Source organism: Zootoca vivipara, chromosome 6, assembly GCF_965207765.1.
Source record: "Zootoca vivipara chromosome 6, rZooViv2.hap1.1, whole genome shotgun sequence".
Taxonomy (NCBI): Eukaryota; Metazoa; Chordata; class Lepidosauria; order Squamata; family Lacertidae; genus Zootoca; species Zootoca vivipara.
Genome location: NC_142589.1, coordinates 88436856 through 88458914, shown reverse-complemented (window position 1 = coordinate 88458914; position 22059 = coordinate 88436856). Strand labels below are relative to the sequence as shown.

The 22059-nt window shown below is 47.9% G+C and overlaps 1 protein-coding gene across 1 annotated transcript in view; it reads right to left on the bottom strand.

Annotated features, from left to right (window-relative positions):
• Window positions 1–786: 786 nt before the first annotated feature.
• The window catches only part of LOC118086941 (excitatory amino acid transporter 5-like), a 34043-nt gene continuing 12770 nt past the window's right edge, over window positions 787–22059 (bottom strand). Inside the window, exons 3-11 of the mRNA XM_035119047.3 lie at window positions 20994–21206; window positions 17828–17870; window positions 13554–13776; window positions 11382–11481; window positions 9557–9790; window positions 7949–8143; window positions 6163–6297; window positions 3423–3522; window positions 787–2712 (exon numbers count right to left, since the gene is read on the bottom strand). Of these exons, the coding sequence (XP_034974938.1) occupies window positions 2590–2712; window positions 3423–3522; window positions 6163–6297; window positions 7949–8143; window positions 9557–9790; window positions 11382–11481; window positions 13554–13776; window positions 17828–17870; window positions 20994–21206 (1366 nt within the window). The 3' untranslated portion in view covers window positions 787–2589. The remainder of the gene's footprint in view (window positions 2713–3422; window positions 3523–6162; window positions 6298–7948; window positions 8144–9556; window positions 9791–11381; window positions 11482–13553; window positions 13777–17827; window positions 17871–20993; window positions 21207–22059) is intronic.

Below are 22059 nucleotides of genomic sequence, written 5' to 3'. Positions count from 1 at the left end.
TTTGGCCCCTCTCTTAAAACAAAAAACAAACAAACCCCAAAACATACCTCCTGTATTTGCATACTTAGGCCCCCATAGCGCTGTACTGTTAAAAAGCACATCCTATCACTCTGAAAAGTCATGGCTTCCTGCAAGGAATCCTGGAAAATGTTGTTTGTTAATGGCACTCAGAGACCCCCTTATTCTTCTTGCAGAGCTACAATTCTGAGATTTCCTGTCTAAAAAGTCACCCTGAAAGCCAGGGCCTCATCAAGAATAAAGGGCTATTTGTGAAGAGATGCTTCCTCATGAGTAGACACAACTCAGATAGCTCTGGTGGCCAACCAGCTGTCCCTAGAGAGGGACTTAGCAGGCTCCTGGATAAAAACCTTTAGTACTGGGGAAAGCTGCTGGAACAATTTCTATTTTCCGGCTTCTCGACTGATTGTGACACCTTGCTGGGAACCTGATTTCCACGTTTGCATGACCTTGGCCTGTGACTGGGCTTCGCCTCTCTCATTGACCCAAGCCAACATGAGCTGACCTCGCTCTCTAGACCATCCTGTAAGTGGACTCTTGACTCCAGGCATCCTTATCCCCCTCTGAAGCAGGACGCTCTGCCCCCCTCTCCACAAAAATACCGCAATAAAAATCATCCAGCCTTACGGGTTCTTTTGGGAAACACTGGCCCTTGTTGGCCAAGCAAAGGAGAATCCTTAGAGCGAAGTGAGAAAACTCAGCTCAACAGGGAGAAGAAGTTTTATCTCTCTAGAAGAAAACAGATCCATAAAGACAACTACTACATTTGAAAAAAACATTTTATTTTATTTTCAAAAGCTTCTTTGTACAATTCCCCTCTCCCTTTGCATGGCCGGCATGCAGGTTTTTAATGTACATTTTTGTCCCGAAGCGGCAAAAGCTCAGTTTTTTCACTCTTCCTTTTATCTTCTTACACAGGTGGGGGGGCACACAACTGGCTCATCCATAGACTCAGTAAGCATTAGACGTTTTTTGCCAATGAACCGCTCTGGATTACTCCCTGTATCCCAAAGTGGCCCTCAGTTTTGCTCAGATCTAACTTCTTAAAAATTAAAAGTTCCAAGTAAAAAGAAAACATGAACACAGGGAATAGACAAGGCCCTGAGAGCTTCCTGAGCCTCTCACATTATATAAGAGCAGCCACAACCTTTTAAAGTCAATATGACTTCCAAACCTCCTTAGCTAGATAAGCACTTGATCTCTTTTATCCTAAGGAAATTATAACCTGGTAAAAGGTAAAGGACCCCGGATGGTTAAGTCCAGTCAAAGGCGACTATGGGGTTGCAGCGCTCATCTTGCTTTCAGGCCGAGGGAGCCAGCGTTTGTCCGCAGACAGCTTTCTGGGTCATGTGGCCAGCAGGACTAAACCGCTTCTGGCGCAACGGGCCACCGTGATGGAAACCAGAGTGCACGGAAACGCCGTTTACCTTCCCTTCACACCTTACCTTCCCTATTTATCCACTCACGCTGGCATGCTTTCGAACTGCTAGGTTGGCAGGAGCTGCAACAGAGCAATGGAAGCTCACTCCGTCGCGGGGATTCGAACTGCCAACCTTCCAATCGGCAAGCCCAAGAGGCTCAGTGGTTTAGACCACAGCGCCACCCGCATAACCTAGTTAGAGATGCTAGCAAGATGTGGCTTGGGGAAATTTCATCCTGCTGTCTGTCTGTCTGGGCAGTTGAAAGCAGTTGGCAACAGGCTTCCTTACACCCTTTTATCCTTTAAAGGGTGTATCGTTAAACTATGAAACCTGCTGTCATAGGAGGCAGCTATGGTCAAAAACCTCTATGGTTTTAAAAGAGGATTTCGACAAATTCATGGAGGAGAGGGCTATCTAAGGCTACTAGCCATGATGGCTGTGCTCTGCTGCCATAGTTGGAAGCTGCAATGGTTCTGAATAACAGTTGTTGGAAAACAGAGGAGAGGACGGTTGCTCTCATGCTCGAATCCGGCTTGTGGATTTCCCCGCAGGCGTCTGATTGGCTGCTGTGTAAAAAGGATGCTGCAATAGATGGACCACCTGGCCTGATGCAACAGGCTCCTTTTACGTCTTCTTCATGAGAGGCCCATGTCCCAAACCAAATGCTTTGGGGCGGGGGGCGGGGGGGCGGTCAAGCAGGGAAGGTCTTATTGCATTTCTGTCCTGCTGACGGACTTCTAAGTCGGGCATCTGCAGGGGAAGCTCTGTAGCTGAGCGGCAGAGCATCTTGCTTCGCATGCACAAAGGTCTTGGATTCAACCCCTGGCATCTCCTGATAGGCTGGGAATGGCTGGGAAATCCTGTTTGCTGGCTTCCCACAGGCATCTGGCTGGCTGCTGTGAGACTTAGATAGGCCCCTAGCCTGGCTCAGCAGGCTCTTCTCATGTTCTTATCCGTGCAAGAGGAGGTCTTCACGCCGTGGCACTTTGTGTCATTCTGAGCTTCTTCTTCACAGTGCATATCTCTCTGCTGTGTTTGTGCGCGATGAGGCCCTTGTCCGGTGGGACATTCAGAGGGTCAAGCAGCTGCAACAGGCACCTTCTTAGCACTGACCTGCCTTCCCTTCCCAGGAGCAGGTGGGCTGCATGTATCACACCTGACAGATGTTGTAATTTTTTTGCTCGGCCAAAATCTCTCCGATCACTTCCATCACGTGGTCATTGGAGGCAGGCGTTCCCCTCAAGGCTGGTTTTTCTTCGTTGCTCTCGGGATCCTGCAGGGAAGTGGGAAGCAAATACAGGTGCTCAGATGAACCAGCTCTGGATTCAATTCAGTTCACATTTTAAAAGTGTACAAGCCAAATCTTTATCTTTTGAAACAATGTGCAAACCAAAATGCAGACGTCCCTTAAAATTCTGCACTCCTTCAGCCAAGTAATGGGTATAGAAATGTACAAAGGCAACGCGTGCATATAAATGCACATCTTTGTGAAAATATACAAAACTGGGGGGGAATCGCTCTGCGAAAACGTTTATTAGTCAAAACCCCGTTTTTTAAAAAGTATGTTTTGCGCTAAGAAGCTGGTGAATGATCATGAGGGCTTTTAAAGCAAATCGCAAATTATTGTGGAAATGTGGAGAACTGAATTTAAGATTGGAAAAAAATGAGAATTTTTGAAAACCAAACCCAATTGATTTGTCCACCCTTATCTCTCCCACCCACCCGACTCCTTAACTGACTCTCTGATATGTTTGGATGTACAGTGGTACCTCTGGTTACGAACTTAATTCATTCCGGAGGTCCGTTCTTAACCTCAAACCGTTCTTAACCCGAGGTACCACTTTAGCTAATGGGGCCTCCCACTGCTGCCATGCCGCCGGTGCACAATTTCTGTTCTCATCCTGGGGCAAAGTTCTTAACCCGAGGTACTACTTCCGGGTTAGTGGCGTCTGTAACCGCTTCTCAAGTGACACCCACACATACTTTGCCTGGTTTCGGAGCAAAATCCTTCCGACAGACGTGGGCTATGATTCCTGCTGCCAGTGCATCTCCCAAGACGTTGGTCATTGTGCGTAATCGGTCTCTAGACGATGTGGGGGACAAACAGAACGGGGTTGGGAACCAATTCAAAAGAAAGGTTCAGGTGGTCGGTGGGGTTGCCCTTCCCATTTCTCCGCAGCTTTATGTTCAAAGAGGACCACCTACAAGTTCCCATCTGAAGCTGTTGTCAGAGACATGGCCCGCAGGTAGGGTTTCCAGACTCAATAGAGGATGGGACTTCTGTGCCTTTAATTGCCCTGCTCTCTTTTGAGTCTGGAAACCTTAAAGAGAAACCAGCAGACCCTTTGCTTGGAAATTAAACAAAGGGTCTGCTGGTTTCTCTGGAAGGTTTCCAGACTCAAAAGAGAGCAGGGCAATTAAAGGCACAGAATTCCTGTCATCTATTGAGACTGGCAACCCTACCCGCAGAGAGAAAGAGGCAGAGGGGGAGGAAAAGGCAGAGGGAAACAGAAGACTGTCTGCCACTTCTCAAAGCAACACTGAGATGCAGGAGCAGGAGGCAGGCATACCTGCCAAGTTGCAGTCAGAGAAATAAGGGACCGGGCCGGAAATAGCAGACCGGAAGTAGCGCTGCCGCCATTTTGGGACTGGGCAGAGCATGCTCAGAAGTGACTTTTGATGCTGCTTTGCCCAGTTCCAAAATGGCTGCCACGCCAGAAGTTGCACTGCAGCCATTTTGGAACTGGGCAGAGCAGCATCAAAAGTTGCTTCTGAGCATGCTCTGCCCAGTTCCAAAATGGCCGCCGCGCCAGAATAAACCGGGAAAATACAAAAAAAATTCGTTTTTCCAGCTAGGAAAAGCTGGAAAAACAGGGATTTCCCGGGGAAAACGGGAGACTTGGCAGCTATGAGGTGGTAGTAGGGGGTTGGATTCAACTCCAAAGGAGGAGGAACTGACTGCACCTGAGTCTCCCAGAAGTAGGAGGCAGAGCAAGCGATTACAGCAAAGGAAGACCAGCTGGAAACGGGGGTGGGCTCGGCATATATCTGGCCTTGGAAGGGGCCGGAGGCCAGTCGAGTCAACTGACTCCGATAGTGAAGAATGAGCTGTGAGAGGCTCTGTTTGCTGTAAGCCTGTAATTCCCAAATAAAGCTAAAGGAGTTAAACTGCCAGCTTGCTGTGTTGTGCGTGAGAAATGTGCTAAACCTATCAGCTGTGCTCCAAATGGGCAGGCGATCATAAAATCGCAGAATTGTAGAGTTGGAACGGAAGGGACCCTGCAGATCATTTAGCCCAACTCCCTGCAATGCAGGGATATGCAGCTGTCCCATACAGGGATCAAACTTGCAACTGCCTTTAGTTCTGAAAATCTGAGCCCTTCCTGGGACTGTGTGTTCTATCCACAGAGCAGACCCACCACAAGCAATGGCCTGCAGTCCATCATGCTCATTAATACCAGTGGGTCTCCTCTCCATAGGACTAACACTGAATAAAATCCCATCTCTTTTGCTCTTTTTCCTTGGTTGAGTTGTGATTACTGTGATTATTCCTATTTATTACCTGGCCTTCACCTTGAGGCCCCAGGCTGCGTCACAACAATTTGAAATGCAGTATTGAAAATGGTTTAAAGCAAGCTGCAACCACAAGAAGAGGGCGGAGCCTAAAAATGTATAGCTCAAGTGTCAACAGTCAGGGTAAAGGAGCATGTCTTCAGCATGCAACAGGAAAGACAAGGGAATGCAACTCCACCCAAGCTTTTTAGAGTTCAGTTTTTATACGGCAGGACACAGTCTTTCTCAAGCTTGAGCCCCCGGATGTTGTTGGACTACAACTCCCATCATCCCAGAGCACTGGTCCTGCTAGCTGGGGATGATGGGAGTTGTAGTCAAACATCTGGGGGCTCAAGCTTGAGAAAGGCTGCAGCAGGATATTAAATGAAGCTAGCCTGCAGCCAGCTCACTCACCCTGCCAACTCTGGGGTTTTTTTTTGTAAACTTTCTGGCATGTGCTTTTACCAATTTCCCCTATTAGCAATACAACCTTAAAGGTAAAGGTAAAGGGACCCCTGACCGTTAGGTCCAGTCGTGAACGACTGTGAGGTTGCGGCGCTCATCTCGCTTTACTGGCCGAGGGAGCCGGCATACAGCTTCCAGGTCATGTGGCCAGAATGACAAAGCCGCTTCTGGCGAACCAGAGCAGCGCACAGAAACACCGTTTACCTTCCCACCGAAGCGGTACCTATTTATCTACATGCACTGGCGTGCTTTCGAACTGCTAGGTTGGCAGGAGCTGGGACCGAACAACGGGAGCTCACCCCGTCACGGGGATTCGAACCGCCAACCTTCTGATCGGCAAGCCCTAGGCTCTGTGGTTTAGACCACAGCGCTACCCGCACTACAACCTTAGCTACAACCTTAAGAATGTAAGGACACAGTAAGAGCCTGTTGGATGATGCCAATGGCCCATCTAGTCCAGCATCTTGATCTCACAGCGGCCAATCAGACGCCTGCAGGAAACCCGCAAGCAGAACATGAGCACAAGAGCACTTTCCCCTCCCGTGGTTTCCAGCAACTGGTATTTGGAAGCGTTGCTGCCTCCCAACTGTGGAGGCAGAGCATAGCCTTTGTGGCTAGTAGCCGTCGACAGCCCCTCTCCCCCATGGATTTGTCTAATCAATCCGTATCCAAACATGACACACCAATGGAGTAAAGAGCAACTCACAAGGCCCAGTCAACAGCGATGATCAGGGTGATGTCTTCCGTGGGGAGGCCGACAGAGGTCAACACGATGACCATTGTAACAAGGCCCGACTGGGGAATCCCGGCTGCCCCGATGCTGGCTGCTGTGGCTGTGATGCTGCAAGAAGAGGAGAAGCAGAGGGCTGTTGCTTTGGGGATAGGGCGGCTTTCCCAACCATTGCAGCTACCATATAGACCAGTGATGGCCAAACTTGGCCCTCCAGCTGTTTTGGGACTACAACTCCCATCACCCCTACCTAACAGGACCAGTGGTCAGGGATGATGGGAATTGTAGTCCAAAAATAGCTGGAGGGCCAGGTTTGGCCATCACTGATATAGACGAATGGTCAGAACCTTTCAGTAGCCCCCGGTGATTTCCACTTAACGCTTTCCGCATCATCTCAGCAATCCTTACAGCTAAACCGGCCAAGTCGTATTGCCCCCATTTTACAGATGGCATTGGGGGGAAGTTAAGTCTGAAAGGCAGCAGCTGGCCTAAGCAGGGCCAGCCCACCCATGAGGCAAGCTGAGGCTGCCTCAGGCGGCAGAATCCTCAGGGGCAGCAGATCCCAATGTAGATTGTTATTCAAGGCCGGCCTACCCAAGAGGCAAGGTGAGTTGACTGCCTCAGGTGGCAGGATCCGGCCTGGGCAGGAGTTCCCGGTGTCAATCTTTCGTTCCCTTACTTGTTCCTGATGTAGATCTTCCCTCACCCCTTCTTCCCTGGCAGGGTGGCAGGGAAGGGGATACCATTTTGGGGTCTGACTCAGGTGGCAAAATGTCTTGGGCTGGCCCTGGGCCTAAGCCACTAGAAAGGTCCATAAAAAGTGGTCTGCTGCATCAAGGCAAAGGCTCATCCAGCCCAGCATTCAGTTCTCACGGTAGCCACCTGGCTTGTAAGGCCCAAGAACAATGTTTCCCATCTGCAAACTCCAGGAACTGGCATTCAAAGGCATGCAGTCTCTAATACTGGTGGCAAAACAGCCACCAACACTAGCTGCCTGGACCCTGGTTTTAACTGGCTACAGGTTCATCAGTTTAAACATTTAATGACACATTAAAACGAACTAAAGGTGAATTAAGTTCCTCTCCAGGCAGAACTTCACGTGATTTCTCGTTGAAGTTGAAGTTCAGAACAAGGACACTCGAAAAAGTTGTGATCATAAGTGTTGTGAGGAATTAGCAATTCATCTTCATTGTGTATGCATTTTGAGGGTTTCATAGTCCTCTTACACATGTTTTTTTCTGCTTTAGATTCTTTGGGCCTTTAAGCTTAAAGATTGCGAAAATAAATGAAGCCATTCACATTTCATGTTTTCTCAGTCTACTTAACTATATTTTATACTGCAGATTGGAACATTATGAAATCAGATTTTTTTTGGGGGGGGAAGGGTGCGAGGATGGATTTTTTTCTAAAGTTTTCTTAAGTTTGGATTAACTTAAACTAAACTATATTGCTTTGTAAAACGATGAACTGTTAACAGGAACTAGTTCATTTTTGGAAATGATGAACTTGAGCTACTGGTAGGTCTTTTCTTTTCTTTTTAAAAAAAGAACTTAAACACTGGGTCATCACCATATAAAATAAAGAAGACTGGCAAAACATAACAAATATGGTGAGAAAGCCACACTCTTGCATTTTCTTGACACGTATCATGAAAAGTGAATGGTGTCAATCACAACACCTGAAATTTATTTATTTATTTGTTTAAAGCATCTGCTTCAGTTACAAAGGCCAGAGGGGGGATGAAAGAAGGAAGTGGATTTACCTGATGGTTATGATCTGCCCCAAGTCCAGGTCGTATTCGTTGACCTGTGCGATAAATATGGCAGCCACTGCCTCATAAAGCGCAGTCCCGTCCATGTTGATGGTTGCCCCGACCGGGAGGACAAACCTGGCTATCCGCCTGTCAATCCCGTTGTTTTCTAAAAGACACTTCAGGGTGATGGGCAGTGTGGCTGAGCTGCGAGGGGGAAAGCCACGCTAGTTACGGTAGCAAGACACAGGTGTTTCCGTAGGGAGGCCCTGTAACCACCCTGTTCCCTAAGATGCAAATAACTAGACAGCACATGGCATATTGGTTTGGGATCAAATAAGGTCACAAAGTTACCGGTTACAGATGTGAAGGTTTGGCCATAGGCGTTGTGGAAAGCAAGTGGGTACAGTCATACCTCGGGTTGCATACGTGATCCGTGCAGGAGGCACATTCGCAACCCGCAGCGTTCGCAGCCTGAAGTGCACGCGCTTCTGTGCACGCGCACGATGCAATTCGGCGCTTCTGCGCATGCGTGTGACATCATTTTGCGCTTCTGCACATGCATGAACGCCGAAACCTGGCAGTAACCTGTTCCGGTACTTCTGGGTTCGGCATGGTCCGCAACCCGAAAACGTGCAACCTGCAGCATTCGTAACCCGAGGTATGACTGTATGTCACTTCCGATCGTCTGCTGGGAGTGTTACTAAGGGTGAAGACAGTGGGGGGACGGACGCCCCATGACCTACATCAAATTGGGGCGTCCCCCAAGTGGTCCCTGTTGGAGAAGCAGTATGGCCCTAGCCCCCGTCTGGGCATCGGACAGGAACCACTCCTCCCGGATCCTTTTAACAGCATACCAACCCTTACCCATGGAGGGGCAAGAGGAGGCCGGGAATTTATCCTTGCACTGGGCATGGGACCAAGCTCTACTACTGGTCAGTTGGCTCCATGCCCACCCTCTGATATCTGCCACCATTGGTCAATTTGGCGGCAGGAGGATGATCCAGCCTGCAATAGGCTGGTTCACAGAGGAGGCCCAGGGCCCATCCGCAAAGCCACCCACCCAAGAAGGGGAAAACAGACTTCTAAAACCAGCTGTGCATACACCATACACACATGGCCCGTGTGTCCCCCCCCAAGGAATCCTGGGAACTGTAGTTTTTAAAGGGTGCTGGGAATGATAGCTCTGCGGGGGGTAAACTGCAGTTCCAAGGACTATTTCAGGGTCAGGAAGATGTCAGGAAGAAGAACCCAGGGAATCTCCTCCTGCTGCAGCAACTAGCTCCCTTCCCCTCTGGTCTCCCAGAGAAATGAAAAGAGCAGAACAGAGATTAGTTGTGTGCAGACACTGTTTGAGACTGCATGGGGAAAACCCTCGAGAGGAGAAGCCTTAGAGAGCAGTGGGAAGGCAGGGACCTTCAGTCCTCGCAACTGCTTCGTTGGGGCAAGACCTCCTGGGAAGAGTTGCTGAGACCACTAGGCCTGAGCTCCGTGGTTGGCTTCCTTGGATAAAGATTTAACTTGACTGGCCTCAGGTGATTTGCCGTTTGTGTTGCTGACCTCTGCCTGACTCCAGCCCTGACACCACATTACGCCTTAATAATCTCCTGCGCCTCTTACCTGGACGACGTTGCCAGAGCGATGAGCAGGGCTTGGAGGATCCCCCGGATGAAGGAGAAAGGGTTCTTCTTGGTGATGAGCACAAACAGCAGAGGCAGGAAGCAGAGGCCATGGATGGCCAAGCCAGTCACAACAGTCATGGCATAGAGGCCGAGCTTCTTCCCAATCGTGGATGGGTCTTCCATCTCCAAGATCTTCCCAGCTATCAAGAAGACGATGCCAAACGGGAAGTACCTGCAACAGCACAAAATGGGCAAGCTCAGAACCAGTGGAGTCTGTGGCGAGGGCGCCGAAACACACACACACAGAAGAATGTGAACGGCTTTGTTTATTTTCCCCAAGAATATAAATTTAAAGGCCCAGAGAGCCTACAGGGTAAACAAAGCAAAACGTAAGGGAATGAGCTTGAATGTGAGCTAAAAATCTTTCTACTCCGAAGCAAATTTAATTCACGTTCTCTTTGCTCAGCAACTGGAATGACTTTGGAAGTTTTGAAACTTATTCAGTGAACTTCTTCATCATCATCATTTGTTTTTTTGTACCCTGCCCATCTGACTGGGTTGCCCCAGCCACTCTGGGTGGCTTCCAACAAATATACAAAGACACAGCAAACCACAACACATTAAAAACTTCCTGATACTGGTCTGCCTTCAGATGCCCATGGAAGATTGTATAGTTATTTATCTCTGACATCTGATGGGAGGGCATTCCATAGTGTGAGCATCACTACCAAGAAGGCCCTCTGCCTGGTTCCCTGTAACCTCACTTCTCGCAGGGAGGGAACCACCAGAAGGTGCTCGGAGCTGGACCTCAGTGTCTGGGCCGAGCAATGAGGGTGGAGACGCTCCTTCAGGTAGGTTGAATTGTGCTCGGAAACGTACTGGGAGCCAATGCAGGTCTTTTTAGGACCGTTAAACCAAACTAGCTCGTTCCAGTGGAGGAAGAACGCAGTCATAGAATCATAGAGTTGGAAGAGACCACAAGGGCCATCCAGTCCAACCCCCTGCCAAGCAGGAAACACCATCAAAGCATTCCTGACAGATGGCTGTCAAGCCTCTACTTAAAGACCTCCAAAGAAGGAGACTCCTTGGCAGCAAGTTCCACTGTCAAACAGCTCTTACTGTCAGGAAGTTCTTCCTAATGTTTAGGTGGAATCTTCTTTCTTGTAGCTTGAATCCATTGCTCGTGTCCGCTTCTCTGGAGCAGCAGAACACAACCTTTCTCCCTCCTCTATATGACATCCTTTTATATATTTGAACATGGCTATCATATCACCCCTTAACCTTCTCTTCTCTAGGCTAAACATACCCAGCTCCCTAAGCCGTTCCTCATAAGGCATCGTTTCCAGGCCTTTGACCATTTTGGTTGCCCTCTTCTGGACACGTTCCAGCTTGTTAGTATCCTTCTTGAACTGTGGTGCCCAGAACTGGACACAGTACTCCAGGTGAGGTCTGACCAGAGCAGAATACAGTGGCACTATTACTTCCCTTGATCTAGATGCTATACTCCTATTGATGCAGCCCAGAATTGCATTGGCTTTTTTAGCTGCTGCATCACACTGTTGACTCATGTCAAGTTTGTGGTCACCAGGGCTTATTTGTTTTAAATATTCTAATCTCACTTTTCAGACAATTATTGGCTCCCAAAGTGTCTCACATTAGTAAAAGAAAGAGAGGCAGGCTTTGCCACCAGGTTTACAAACTAAAAAGACAAGACACACATGTACCTGTCAAATTTGATCCTGGAAAGGACCTGGCCCACGAAGCCAAAAAGCTTCCCCATCTCTGCCTGAATTGCTGGCCCATCAGGGCGGCATTTGACTTACCAGACTGCCATGGCCACAATCTTCATTACTGCTTCATTCAGGCACTGGCAGACGTTCACCAGAGGAGCCCCTCGCTCGCCCATCTTCCCCAAAAGGAGGCCTGCCAACAAACAGTTGCTGGTGTATAAATGAAGGTCCCACTTGCATAATAACAATGTGCAATACAGTGTCCAGCTTTACTTGCAGTTGCAGCGGGTTGTAAACAATGCCAGTCCTACTCAGGACAGACACACTGAAATGAATGAACCCAACTTAACATCAATGGGACTACTCTGAGTAGGCCTGGCATTGGGCAGAGTCCTTTACCAACTGGTGTGAGCCAGTGTGGTGTAGCGGTCAGCATGTCAGGCTAAGACCTGGGAGACCAGGGTTCAAATCCCCACCCAGCCATGAAGCTCGTGTGTGACCCTCAGGCCAGCCAGTCTCCCAGTCTAACCTGCCCCACAGGGCTGTTATGAGGATAATATAAGGAAAGAGTGCACTACCTTGAGCTCTTTGAAGGGAAGGTGGGATGCAAATGTGATCAATAAAAGTAAATAATAAGAAGCATGATCTTGTCTTCAAGGGGTGTAAGGCAGGGTGTTCCTTTCTTGTTTAATTTCCAGCCAGGATAATTCAGCCAATTATTATCTGACTTTTCTTTTTGCAGATCAAGCTGGTGGCAGCAGAGTCTGCAAAAATTCTTAGCAACTGCCACAGTCTTGCCCCTTGTTTTAAATTGTATGGGTTTTTTAAAAAATTCTAATTGAGCTTGAAATTTGATCTGCTTAGTAGTGTGTTTACAATGGGACCTTGGTTCTCAAACTTAATCCGTTCTGAAAGTCTGCTCCAAAACCAAAGCGTTCCAAAACCAAGGCACGCTTTTCCATAGAAAGTAATGCAAAATGGATTAATCTGTTCCAGACATTTAAAACAACCCCTAAAACAGCAATTTAACATGAATTTTACTATCTAATGAGACCATTGATCCATAAAATGAAAGCAATAAACAATGCACTGCAGTCACACAATCAATCAATTAATCAATCAATCAGTAGCTGAACTGAATTCCACACAGTCACAAAAACAAAAACAAAAGAGCCGCAAAAACAAAAACACAAAATAAATTGCAAAAACAGACAGATCTCAGCGTAGAACTCAAAACAGAAGTGTGGCACTCAAATCAGAAGCATAACACTCAAAACGGAACATGTTCAGCTTCTGAAAAATGTTCACAAACCAGAACACTCACTTCTGGGTTTGCAGCGTTTGGGTTCCAAGTCGTTTGAGAACCAAGGCGTTTGAGAACCAAGGTACCACTGTACTTAAGATTGGTGCATAAAATATAAACATAACAGGGCAAATTGCAAATGTTAAATTCAGTTTGCTAATTCCACAGTCATAGAACTTTAGAGTTGGAAGGGACCTCAAGGATTATCTAGTCCAACCGCCTGCAATGCAGGAATCACAGCTAAAGAATCCCTGGCAGACAGCCATCCATCCATCCATCCAACCAACCAACCAACCTATGCTTAAAAACCTCCAATGAAGGAGAGTCCTCCACCTTCCAAGGTTGTCCATTCCACTGTTGGAACGGTTCTTACTGGAATAGGAATCACCATGATGATACGCTAACATGCACTATCTGTCTTGTGATGTTCTCTTTCTTCCCCCTTTTTTACATCAATGAATGAGAGCATGTATAAAATTGTTGACTTTGGAGCAGGGGGGAAATGTGTATTAACAAAACCTTCTTAAAATCAAGACATCTTAGAAATACAAAGGGCTTTATCCAACATCCTCTGTCTGCTGGCACAAGGGCTCTTGCACTAGTAGACAAGCGAGTTCTAATGTTGTGCATGAGAGAAATCCAGTGCAGCACTAGTGCACTAGTGGAAATCCACTGGGCGACAGATTGTGCAACCTATTGTGCAACCAAGTTACCAGCATCCTTCTTATGTATTCTCTTGCGCGACGTTCCTCTGGCACAAAGCATTTTGCTAGCAGAAGTGTATTTTAACTTAGTTTAACGTACTGCTACACTGCACGCAACCCCAAAACCTAAGCCACCCAAAGAACCCCTTTTCTGTGCAGAGAGAAAATGATGTCTCCAAATCCTGACTTCACCAAATCCATCTGTTCGCGCACGTTGGGGGGAACCCCCCTCCCCACGTTAGGATTTGATATGCGTACCGATTGTGGCTGAGAAGATAACTATTCCTAGCACGTTCATCTCGTTATTGCTGCCAGGGAGGGTCCGGTAGGTCATTTCTGGTGCTGGCGTGATCTCAAGGAGCACTGGCCGCTGGATCTCCGAGTTCTCAGCATCCGGCACAAAGTAGATGAAACTTAGTGACTTTGTGGATATCTTTGGGATCCCAGGTGACTTCACCACGGGGAGCAGAACTGTCCGGTACTAGAAGCAAAATGTCAGATGACAGTGAAAGATGGGTGGATCCCGGAGAAATTATCCCCCCCCCACACACACACAATTTGGGTTGGGTTGCTTTGTTTAAATCTTAGAAAAGGAGGGCTCATAGCTTTTTCTGTTGGGTGGTTTCTGAATATATAACTAGAAAAAGAATATGGAAGATTATTGCAATATATGATCACAACGGCAAGACTGTTATATGCACAAAAATGGAATGACTTATTATTACCTACTATGGAAGAATAGTTACCCTGTTTCTCCTAAAATAAGACATACCCATAAAATAAGCCATAGCAGGATTTCTAAGCATTTGCGCAATATAAGCCATACCCCGAAAATAAGACATAGTGATAGGCACAGTTCTGGAGGGCCCCAAGGAAGAGGCGAGGCTGGACGCGTAATAAAAAATAAGACATCCCCTGAAAATAAGCCACTGTGGGGGGTGTTGTTGTTTTTAGGAAAAATAAATATAAGACGGTGTCTTATTTTCGGGAAACACGGTATTGAAATGAATAGATTTAGCTGGGATGGCAAAGCTGACGTGTTTATTCTGAGAAAAATCACTGTTGACATTTATTAACAACTGAAAACTCCCCGCACAACATGGAAAATGAACTTATGGTGTCAGGGTTTGAAGACTGAAAAAAGAAAGGTTGGTTTATGGAAAGTGGAGAACTGAATGTTATTATGAAGTAAGAATTTTACGTAAGTTTTTAAAGCAGGTAGACAGAGAATCAGAAGTTTTTTCTTTTTCTTTCCTCTTTCTTTTCTTTTAATCTTTATGTTAAAAAGTGTTTGATGTCAGATGTTTTCTTTCTGCACACTGTCTTTTTTCTTGTTTTTTCAAGCAGCCTGGGTATCGTCTTTTTTCTTTACCCCTCTTCAATTTTAAAGGTGCCGCTTATTTGTGGGTGCAGCTTATATTCGGGCCAATAAGGCAGGTAACATCCACACCATATATTTAAAGTTCGTGGCTTCCCCCTAAAGCAGGCATAGGCAAACTCAGCCCTCCAGATGTTTCGAGACTACAATTCCCATCATCCCTGACCACTGGTCCTGTTAGCTAGGGATGATGGGAGTTGTAGTCCCAAAACATCTGAGTTTGCCGAGGCCTGTCCCAAAGTATCCTGGGAACAGTCATTTGCCCCTCATCAAACTACCCTTCCCAGCACCCTTAACAACCTACAGTTCCCAGGATGGTTTGGGGGAAGCCATGTGCTTTAAATGTAGGGGGTGGTATTCAACTAAGTTTCATTCTGAAGAGATTGTTGACTTAGGCCTCATAAAATAGCAGAGTCATGTAGTCCAACGCCCTACAATAGTACAGGAATCACAGCTAAAGAATCCCTGACTGGTGGCCATCCAACCTCTGATGGTCTCAATCCACCTCCACCTTTCAATGGAGCTATCCATGGTGCTGAAACCATGGAGCAGGGGTGTCAAACTCAAATTCATCGGGGGCCGCATCAGCAGTTTGGTCACCCTCAAAGGGCCGGTAGTATCTGTAGGACTATGTGTCCACTCTTTATTATCATAAATTATTGTCACTGCATTCAGTTATTACTGTTTTTTGTAATAATGTAAGTAATAACTAACATAGTCAGAATAATGGCAAGTAGATATTCAAATGTACAATTATTGTACAATTTATTGAAAAATGATTTTTGGTAACTGCACTGGGTGGTGGAGGCTCGCTAGGCTTTCATGCAGGACCTTTGCAGAGCTACTAGTACCTGGAGATGCTGGGGTCCTTCTGCATGCAGGACAGATGTTCTGCCAGTGAGCCACCACCCTTCACCAAAGGGACTGGCTGAGGTTGACTCACTGGAGCTGTTCTCCTGGTTCCAGGGTTTAAGGGCCAGAAGTATAAAGCAGCATCCTACCGTGTTTTCCCTTTTTTAAGACACCGTCTTATAACTTTTTTTCCTCAAAAAAACACAGGGTGGCTTATTTTCGGTGGGTGTCTTTTTATTATTATTACTGCAAGTGGTTCCAGCAGCACGCGCAGAGGTTCATCTGGACCTGAGTCTTTTTTTCTTCTTTTTGGTAAAAAACGTTGTATTACCCCAGACTTTTTAGATGTGGTTTTATGACCATGTTACTGCTGATTTTTTTTTTAAATGTGTTCTTTAAAGTTGGTTTGAATGAGGCTCAGGGTGCTCTGCGTGCGCTGCTGGGTGTCAACCCAAGCCCCTGGGAGCCGGCAGGAGGAGGAGGAGGCTTGCTGGGATGTCACCCAGCAGCGCGCGCAGAGCGCCCCGAAGCCTCAGGAAGCCGGCAGGAGGAGGAGGAGGTTTGCTGGGTCGTTACCCAGCAGCGCGCGCAGAGCGCCCCTAGCCTCCGGCAGCCAGCAGCAGCAACGCTCCCAGAGACTCAGGGCGCTCCGCGCGCGCTGCTGGGTGACGACCCGGCAAGCCTCCTCCTCCTCCTGCCGGCTCCCAGAGTCTCTGGGAGCGTTGCTACTGCTGGCTGCACTTTGAATCCTCCTGCTCCTCCACGCGGCGCTGCTGGGTGCTTTGTCTGTGCTTCAGCAGCAGCAGCCGTTTCCAGGCGCCGAGCCGTGGCAGGAGGAGAAGGATTCAAAGTGCTACAGAGCACTGCTGCGTCGCAGAGGATCGGGACTCTCCGTGCGGCGCTGCTGGGCGCTGACCTGGCAAGCTACCTCCTCCTTCTCCTGCTGTGGCTCGGGGTGCTCCATGCAGCACTGCTCCAGCCGCCTTTCTACCCCCCCAGGCCCCAGCTGTTTGTCGGCGCTTTGTCGGTGCGGCGCTTCAGCAGCAAGGTCCCGCTGCTGGGTCCCGCTGGCTGGGGCGCTCGGCGGGCCACATGACGAGGTCTGGCGGGCCGGATTTGGCCCCCGGGCCTTGTGTTTGACACCCATGCCATGGAGCCTTTCAGCTCATAGTACCTGATATGGATGGGTGAGAACACAACCCTCCTGGTTCTCTGAAAGAAATAAAGAGCTTGAGAGGGTCCCCCCCCTTGTGGGTGCATTCTGCAACAGGCAAATAGTGCATTAGCGGTCAGTTATGGGTTGTGGACTGGTCGCACACCATTTTGCTTTATTAGTTGTTCTGTGATGCATTGTTATTGGGACCTGGAGGGAAGCTCTTGTGGTCCAGCTCAACAAAAGCAGAACAACCTCCCTCTCCACCAAAAGATTTGCTCCTTGGCCATCAAAGCATTTGCCGTATTAAAAGCTGTAGGGTTTTAAAAGGAAACTACAGGACTTGCATAAATGACAAAAGAAGCAGTCTGACTGCCCTGCGACTTTTGCAGGGGAAATGGCAATGCAAGTGGGATTGCATATAACCACGCCAATACAACCATGAGCAGAAATCATCATGAAAGCACAATAAAACAGATATCTGGAGGGGCCCTGTGTGTTTTTTTGCTGGGGGTAGGAGAGAAATCCGATTAAGTTCACATTTAAAGGCAAATCAGCCAAATTCACACTTTCTGAAACGATAAGCAAACTGAAACAACAGCCACCCTACAAATTCACACTTCTCTGAATTTTGCAATTCAGTTCTCCAGGCAATTACAAACATGCATACTGTATGCTAAAGTGCATATATTAGTGGAAATAACATACAAGAAAGAATGTCAAAAATATGTGTGTTAGGGGAACACCTTTGCATCTCACAAACACAGAACCAGCCCACCTATGAGACAAGGTGAGACAAGTGCTTCAGGTGGCAGGCTCCACAGGGGCAGCAGATTCTGATGTAGATATTTCTTTCCCCCTTGTTCCTGATGTAGATATTCCCTCACCCCTTCTTCTTCCCTGGTACTGGGAGGAATTATTTTGGGGACTGCCTCGGGTGCCAAAATGTCTTGGCCATATATTTCTGGAAGCTCTCGAAAATGGCCAGGCTGGGGTTAGCATGTCCTGAGCTCTCAGAGCTTCTGAATATGCCTATGCCCTATGGGTCACATGAATAAGAACTGAGCGCAGGAAGAGGCAGCCCCTGGGCTGGCTGGCTGGCTTGATCTGCACACAAGGGCTGGGAAGAGAACTATATCAAGGGCTCACCTGCTGGAACGAAGCCTCGATGAGGTTGGAAGGAAACATGTTTCTGCAGGAGACAGAACAAAACGGTATTGAGAGGGCCACTTGAGACCTCAGCCTCAGCCACATGAATGGAGGTTTAGTCATTTATTTTTGGTCACACTCAAACCATACATTTAAAGCACATTTGTAGCACATTTAACAGTCATGGCTCCCCTCCCACCCTCAAAGACTCATGGGAACTGTAGTTTACCCACAGCCCAGGTTGGTGGGATGCTTCACAGACTAATGATGGTACCTGTTCCTGGCATATCGAGAGGGTGGGGGCGGAATTGCCAGTGCACCACATCAGAAAGTTTGAGCAGCAATGTTCTATGAGATGCTATGGCATCTGTGCCAGAGGCTCACAATTTCTCCACCTCCCGCTCTCAAGTTGTGGGTGGCCAAGGGAGGCAGCCCCCCAACAATCTTTAAGAAAGGGAGTCGCTAAAGTAAATAATCTCCAGAGAGTTTCCGTCATTTGCATATTAAAACCACATTGCTAACCCTTACTGGCCTATAGAAAGAACATGTACGGACAGTTGCTCCTGAATGGGGTCACTGTGCCCCTGAAGGACCAGGTGTGCAGCCTGGGAGTCATTTTGGACTCACAGCTGTCCATGGAGGCGCAGGTCAATTCTGTGTCCAAGGCAGCTGTCTACCAGCTCCATCTGGTATACAGGATGAGACCCTCCCTGCCCGCAGACTGTCTCGCCAGAGTGGTGCATGCTCTGGTTATCTCCTGCTTGGACTACTGCAATGCACTCTGTGTGGGACTACCTTTGAAGGCGACCCAGAAACGACAACTAATCCAGCATGCGGCAGCTAGACTGGTGACTGGGAGTGGCCACCAAGACCATATAACACTGGTCCTGAAAGACCTCCATTGGCTACCAATATGTTTCTGGGCACAATTCAAAGTGTTGGTGCTGACCTTGAAAGCCTAAACAGCCCAGTATACCTGAAGGAGCGTCTCCACCCCCATTGTCCAGCCTGGATCCTGAGGTCCAGCTCCGAGGGCCTCCTGGCAGTTCCCTCACCGCGAGAAGTGAGGTTGCAGGGAACCAAGCAGAGGGCCTTCTCGGTAGTGGTGCCATCCGTGTGGAACGCCCTCCCACCAGATGTCAAGGAAATAAACAACTATCTGACTTTTAGAAGACATCTGAAGGCAGCCCTGTTTAAAGAAGTTTTTAATGACTGATGTTTTATTGCTTTTTTATAAATCTTCTGTTGGGAGCCACCCAGAGCGGCTGGGGTATGTGTAAATAAATAGATAAATTATTATTATTATTATTATTATTATTATTATTATTATTATTATCCTGGGAAAGATTGCACTTGTCAGAGGGTGACTCTTCAGGGCATTAGATCTATGGCCCTTATACACCGACTGCAGGTCTTTCTGAGATGCATATTATTATTATTATTATTATTATTATTATTATTATTATTACTCCATCCATCCGGCCGGGTTTCCCCAGCCACTCTGGGTGGCTACCAACAGATTAAAAGCAGAATAAAACATCAAACATTAAAAAACTTCCATGAACAGGGCTGCCTTAATTTGTTCCAGTGAGAGTTGCCTACCTCCTCTGTATTATAAAACCATTTGACAAATCTAGTTCAAAGTGCTGGCAGACAAAGCCCTCCAGACATGGCTGGACTCCAGCTCCCATCGTCCCTGGCCATTGGACATACTTGCTGGGTTTGGTGGGAGTTGGGAGTCCAGCAACGCCCACAGGGCCAAAGGTTCCCCACGACTTCTATCCAATTTAGGACCAAGAAACCTGAAATACTGTCTCATCCCTTACTCTGTATATACCTGACTGATCACTGCACTCTGCAGGAGAGGGCCTCCTACAGATACCTTCTTCGGCAAGTCCATTCCACAAACTGTCAGGATCAGGCCTTTAGCGTGGCAGTCCCAACTTTCTGAAACTCCCTCCTGATATATTTATCACCCCCCTCTATTGTCTTTTTGGTGCCTGTTGAAGGCTTTCTTATTTCAAAATGTCTCCAAAGCAGAGATCTGTTTTACCCCAATTAGGATTGGGTTTGAAGTTGTTTCCACCAGGGGCGGATCTACTATGAAACTAAGGAAACTTAAGCTCCAGGGCCTCTAATCCCGAAGGGGCACCAGAAGCAAACTGTATTCACATTGCTTTTAAAAATATTGGGCCGAGTAGATGCGATTTGAGTCACATGGCTCGAATTGATTAGTTTTTAAAACCAAACTCTTGGTTAAAAATAAATAAATATGAATGATGAGGCTGAAAATAAATTACAAGATGTGTCAGGTCTGAAGATTGAAAAGAAGGTTAAGTATTTAGGTGTATGGTTAACAGCAACAGCAAAACAGCAACTAACCCAGAATGCGGCAGCTAGACTGGTGACTGGGAGCAGCCGCCGAGACCACATAACACCGGTCCTGAAAGACCTACATTGGCTCCCAGTACGTTTCCGAGCACAATTCAAAGTGTTGGTGCTGACCTTTAAAGCCCTAAAGTTACGGCCTCGGTCCAGTATACCTGAAGGAGCGTCTCCTCCCCCATCGTTCTGCCCGGACACTGAGGTCCAGCGCCAAGGGCCTTCTGGCGGTTCCCTCGTTGCGAGAAGCCAAGTTACAGGGAACCAGGCAGAGGGCCTTCTCGGTGGTGGCACCCACCCTATGGAACGCCCTCCCACCAGAGGTCAACGAGAACAACAATTACCAGACCTTTAGAAGGCATCTTAAGGCAGCCCTGTTTAGGGAAGCTTTTAATGTTTTGATTGATTTCTGTATTTTAATGTTTTGTTGGAAGCCGCCCAGAGTGGCTGGGGGAACCCGGCCAGATGGGCGGGGTATAAATAATAAATTATTATTATTATTATTATTATTATTATTATTATTATTATTATTATTATTACAAATCTGTATAAAGATAATTATTTAAAAACCTGGGAAGATATTAAAGGAAATTTGCAAATTTGGGACAGAATGAAACTTTCGCTGTTAGGTAAAGTGTGGGCTACAATGTGGCTTCCATGGGCCGGATGAAGATACCTGGAGGGCCACACCTGGCCCCCCAAGGCTGAGGTTCCCCACCCCTCCTTTTAAACGATACAAACACACTGCGAGCTTTTGAGAAACATGCAGAGAAGCAGAGGGTACCGGATGAGGTCCAGCAAAGCATCCGCGGAGCTGAGCACCACTTTGCCGACGGTGTACTCCTCCTTTTGGGCAGCAGCCCCTGGGTGGATGCTGATGACTAAGACGATCCCAGTGGTAACTGCCAGGAAGGTGGTCCAGAGGTAATACGTGATGGTGATGACCCCCATCCTTCCACAGGCTTTGGAGTCCATGGTGGCCAAGCCAGACATCAAGCTGAAGGCAGGGAAAGGAGGATAGTGGTGATCTGGTTAACTGCGTACATCATTACAAAGACTTAGCTGCAATTCCTGCATTGCAGGGGGTTGGACTGGATGACCACCCTGCCCCAGGATCCTTCCAACATTAAATTTCCGTGATTCTATGAAGCAGACAGATAAATAAGAGCAAGGGTCAGCAAACCATAGCTGCCAAGTTTTCCCTTTTCTCGCGAGGAAGCCTATTCAGCATAAGGGAAAATCCCTTTAAAAAAGGGATAACTTGGCAGCTATGCAGCAAACCTTTTCAGCAGGGGGCTGGTCCACTGTCCCTCAGACCTTGTGGGGGGGACCTATTTTTTGGGTGGGGAATGAACAAATTCCTATGCCCCACAAATAACCCAGAGATGCGTTTTAAATAAAAGCACACATTCTACTCATGTAAAAACACCAGGCAGGCCCCACAAATAACCCAGAGATGCATTTTAAATAATAAAGTGCAAGTGACTCCGCATCCAGTACCTGTGTCCGCGCTACTGCGCATGTGCCCCACGGACACAGGGATTGGACGCAGAGGCTTGACGCACACACACACACACACACACATGCTCTCCCCACCCCCTGCCTACCGTTTCCCTCACAGTCCTCAGAAGAATCGCGGCCTTCTCCTGGGCGCCCGCTGGCCAGCTGGGCTCAGCAGAGCACCCTGACAAAGCGGCGGCTGTGGGAGGAGCCAGCCCCCCGACGCGCTGCCGCATCAGAAAGGGGCCAAATCGCGGCCTTCTCCTGGGCGCCCACTGGCCAGCTGGGCTCAGCGGAGCGCCCCGATGAAGCGGTGGCCGTGGGAGGGGCCAGCCGGCCCCCCCACGCGC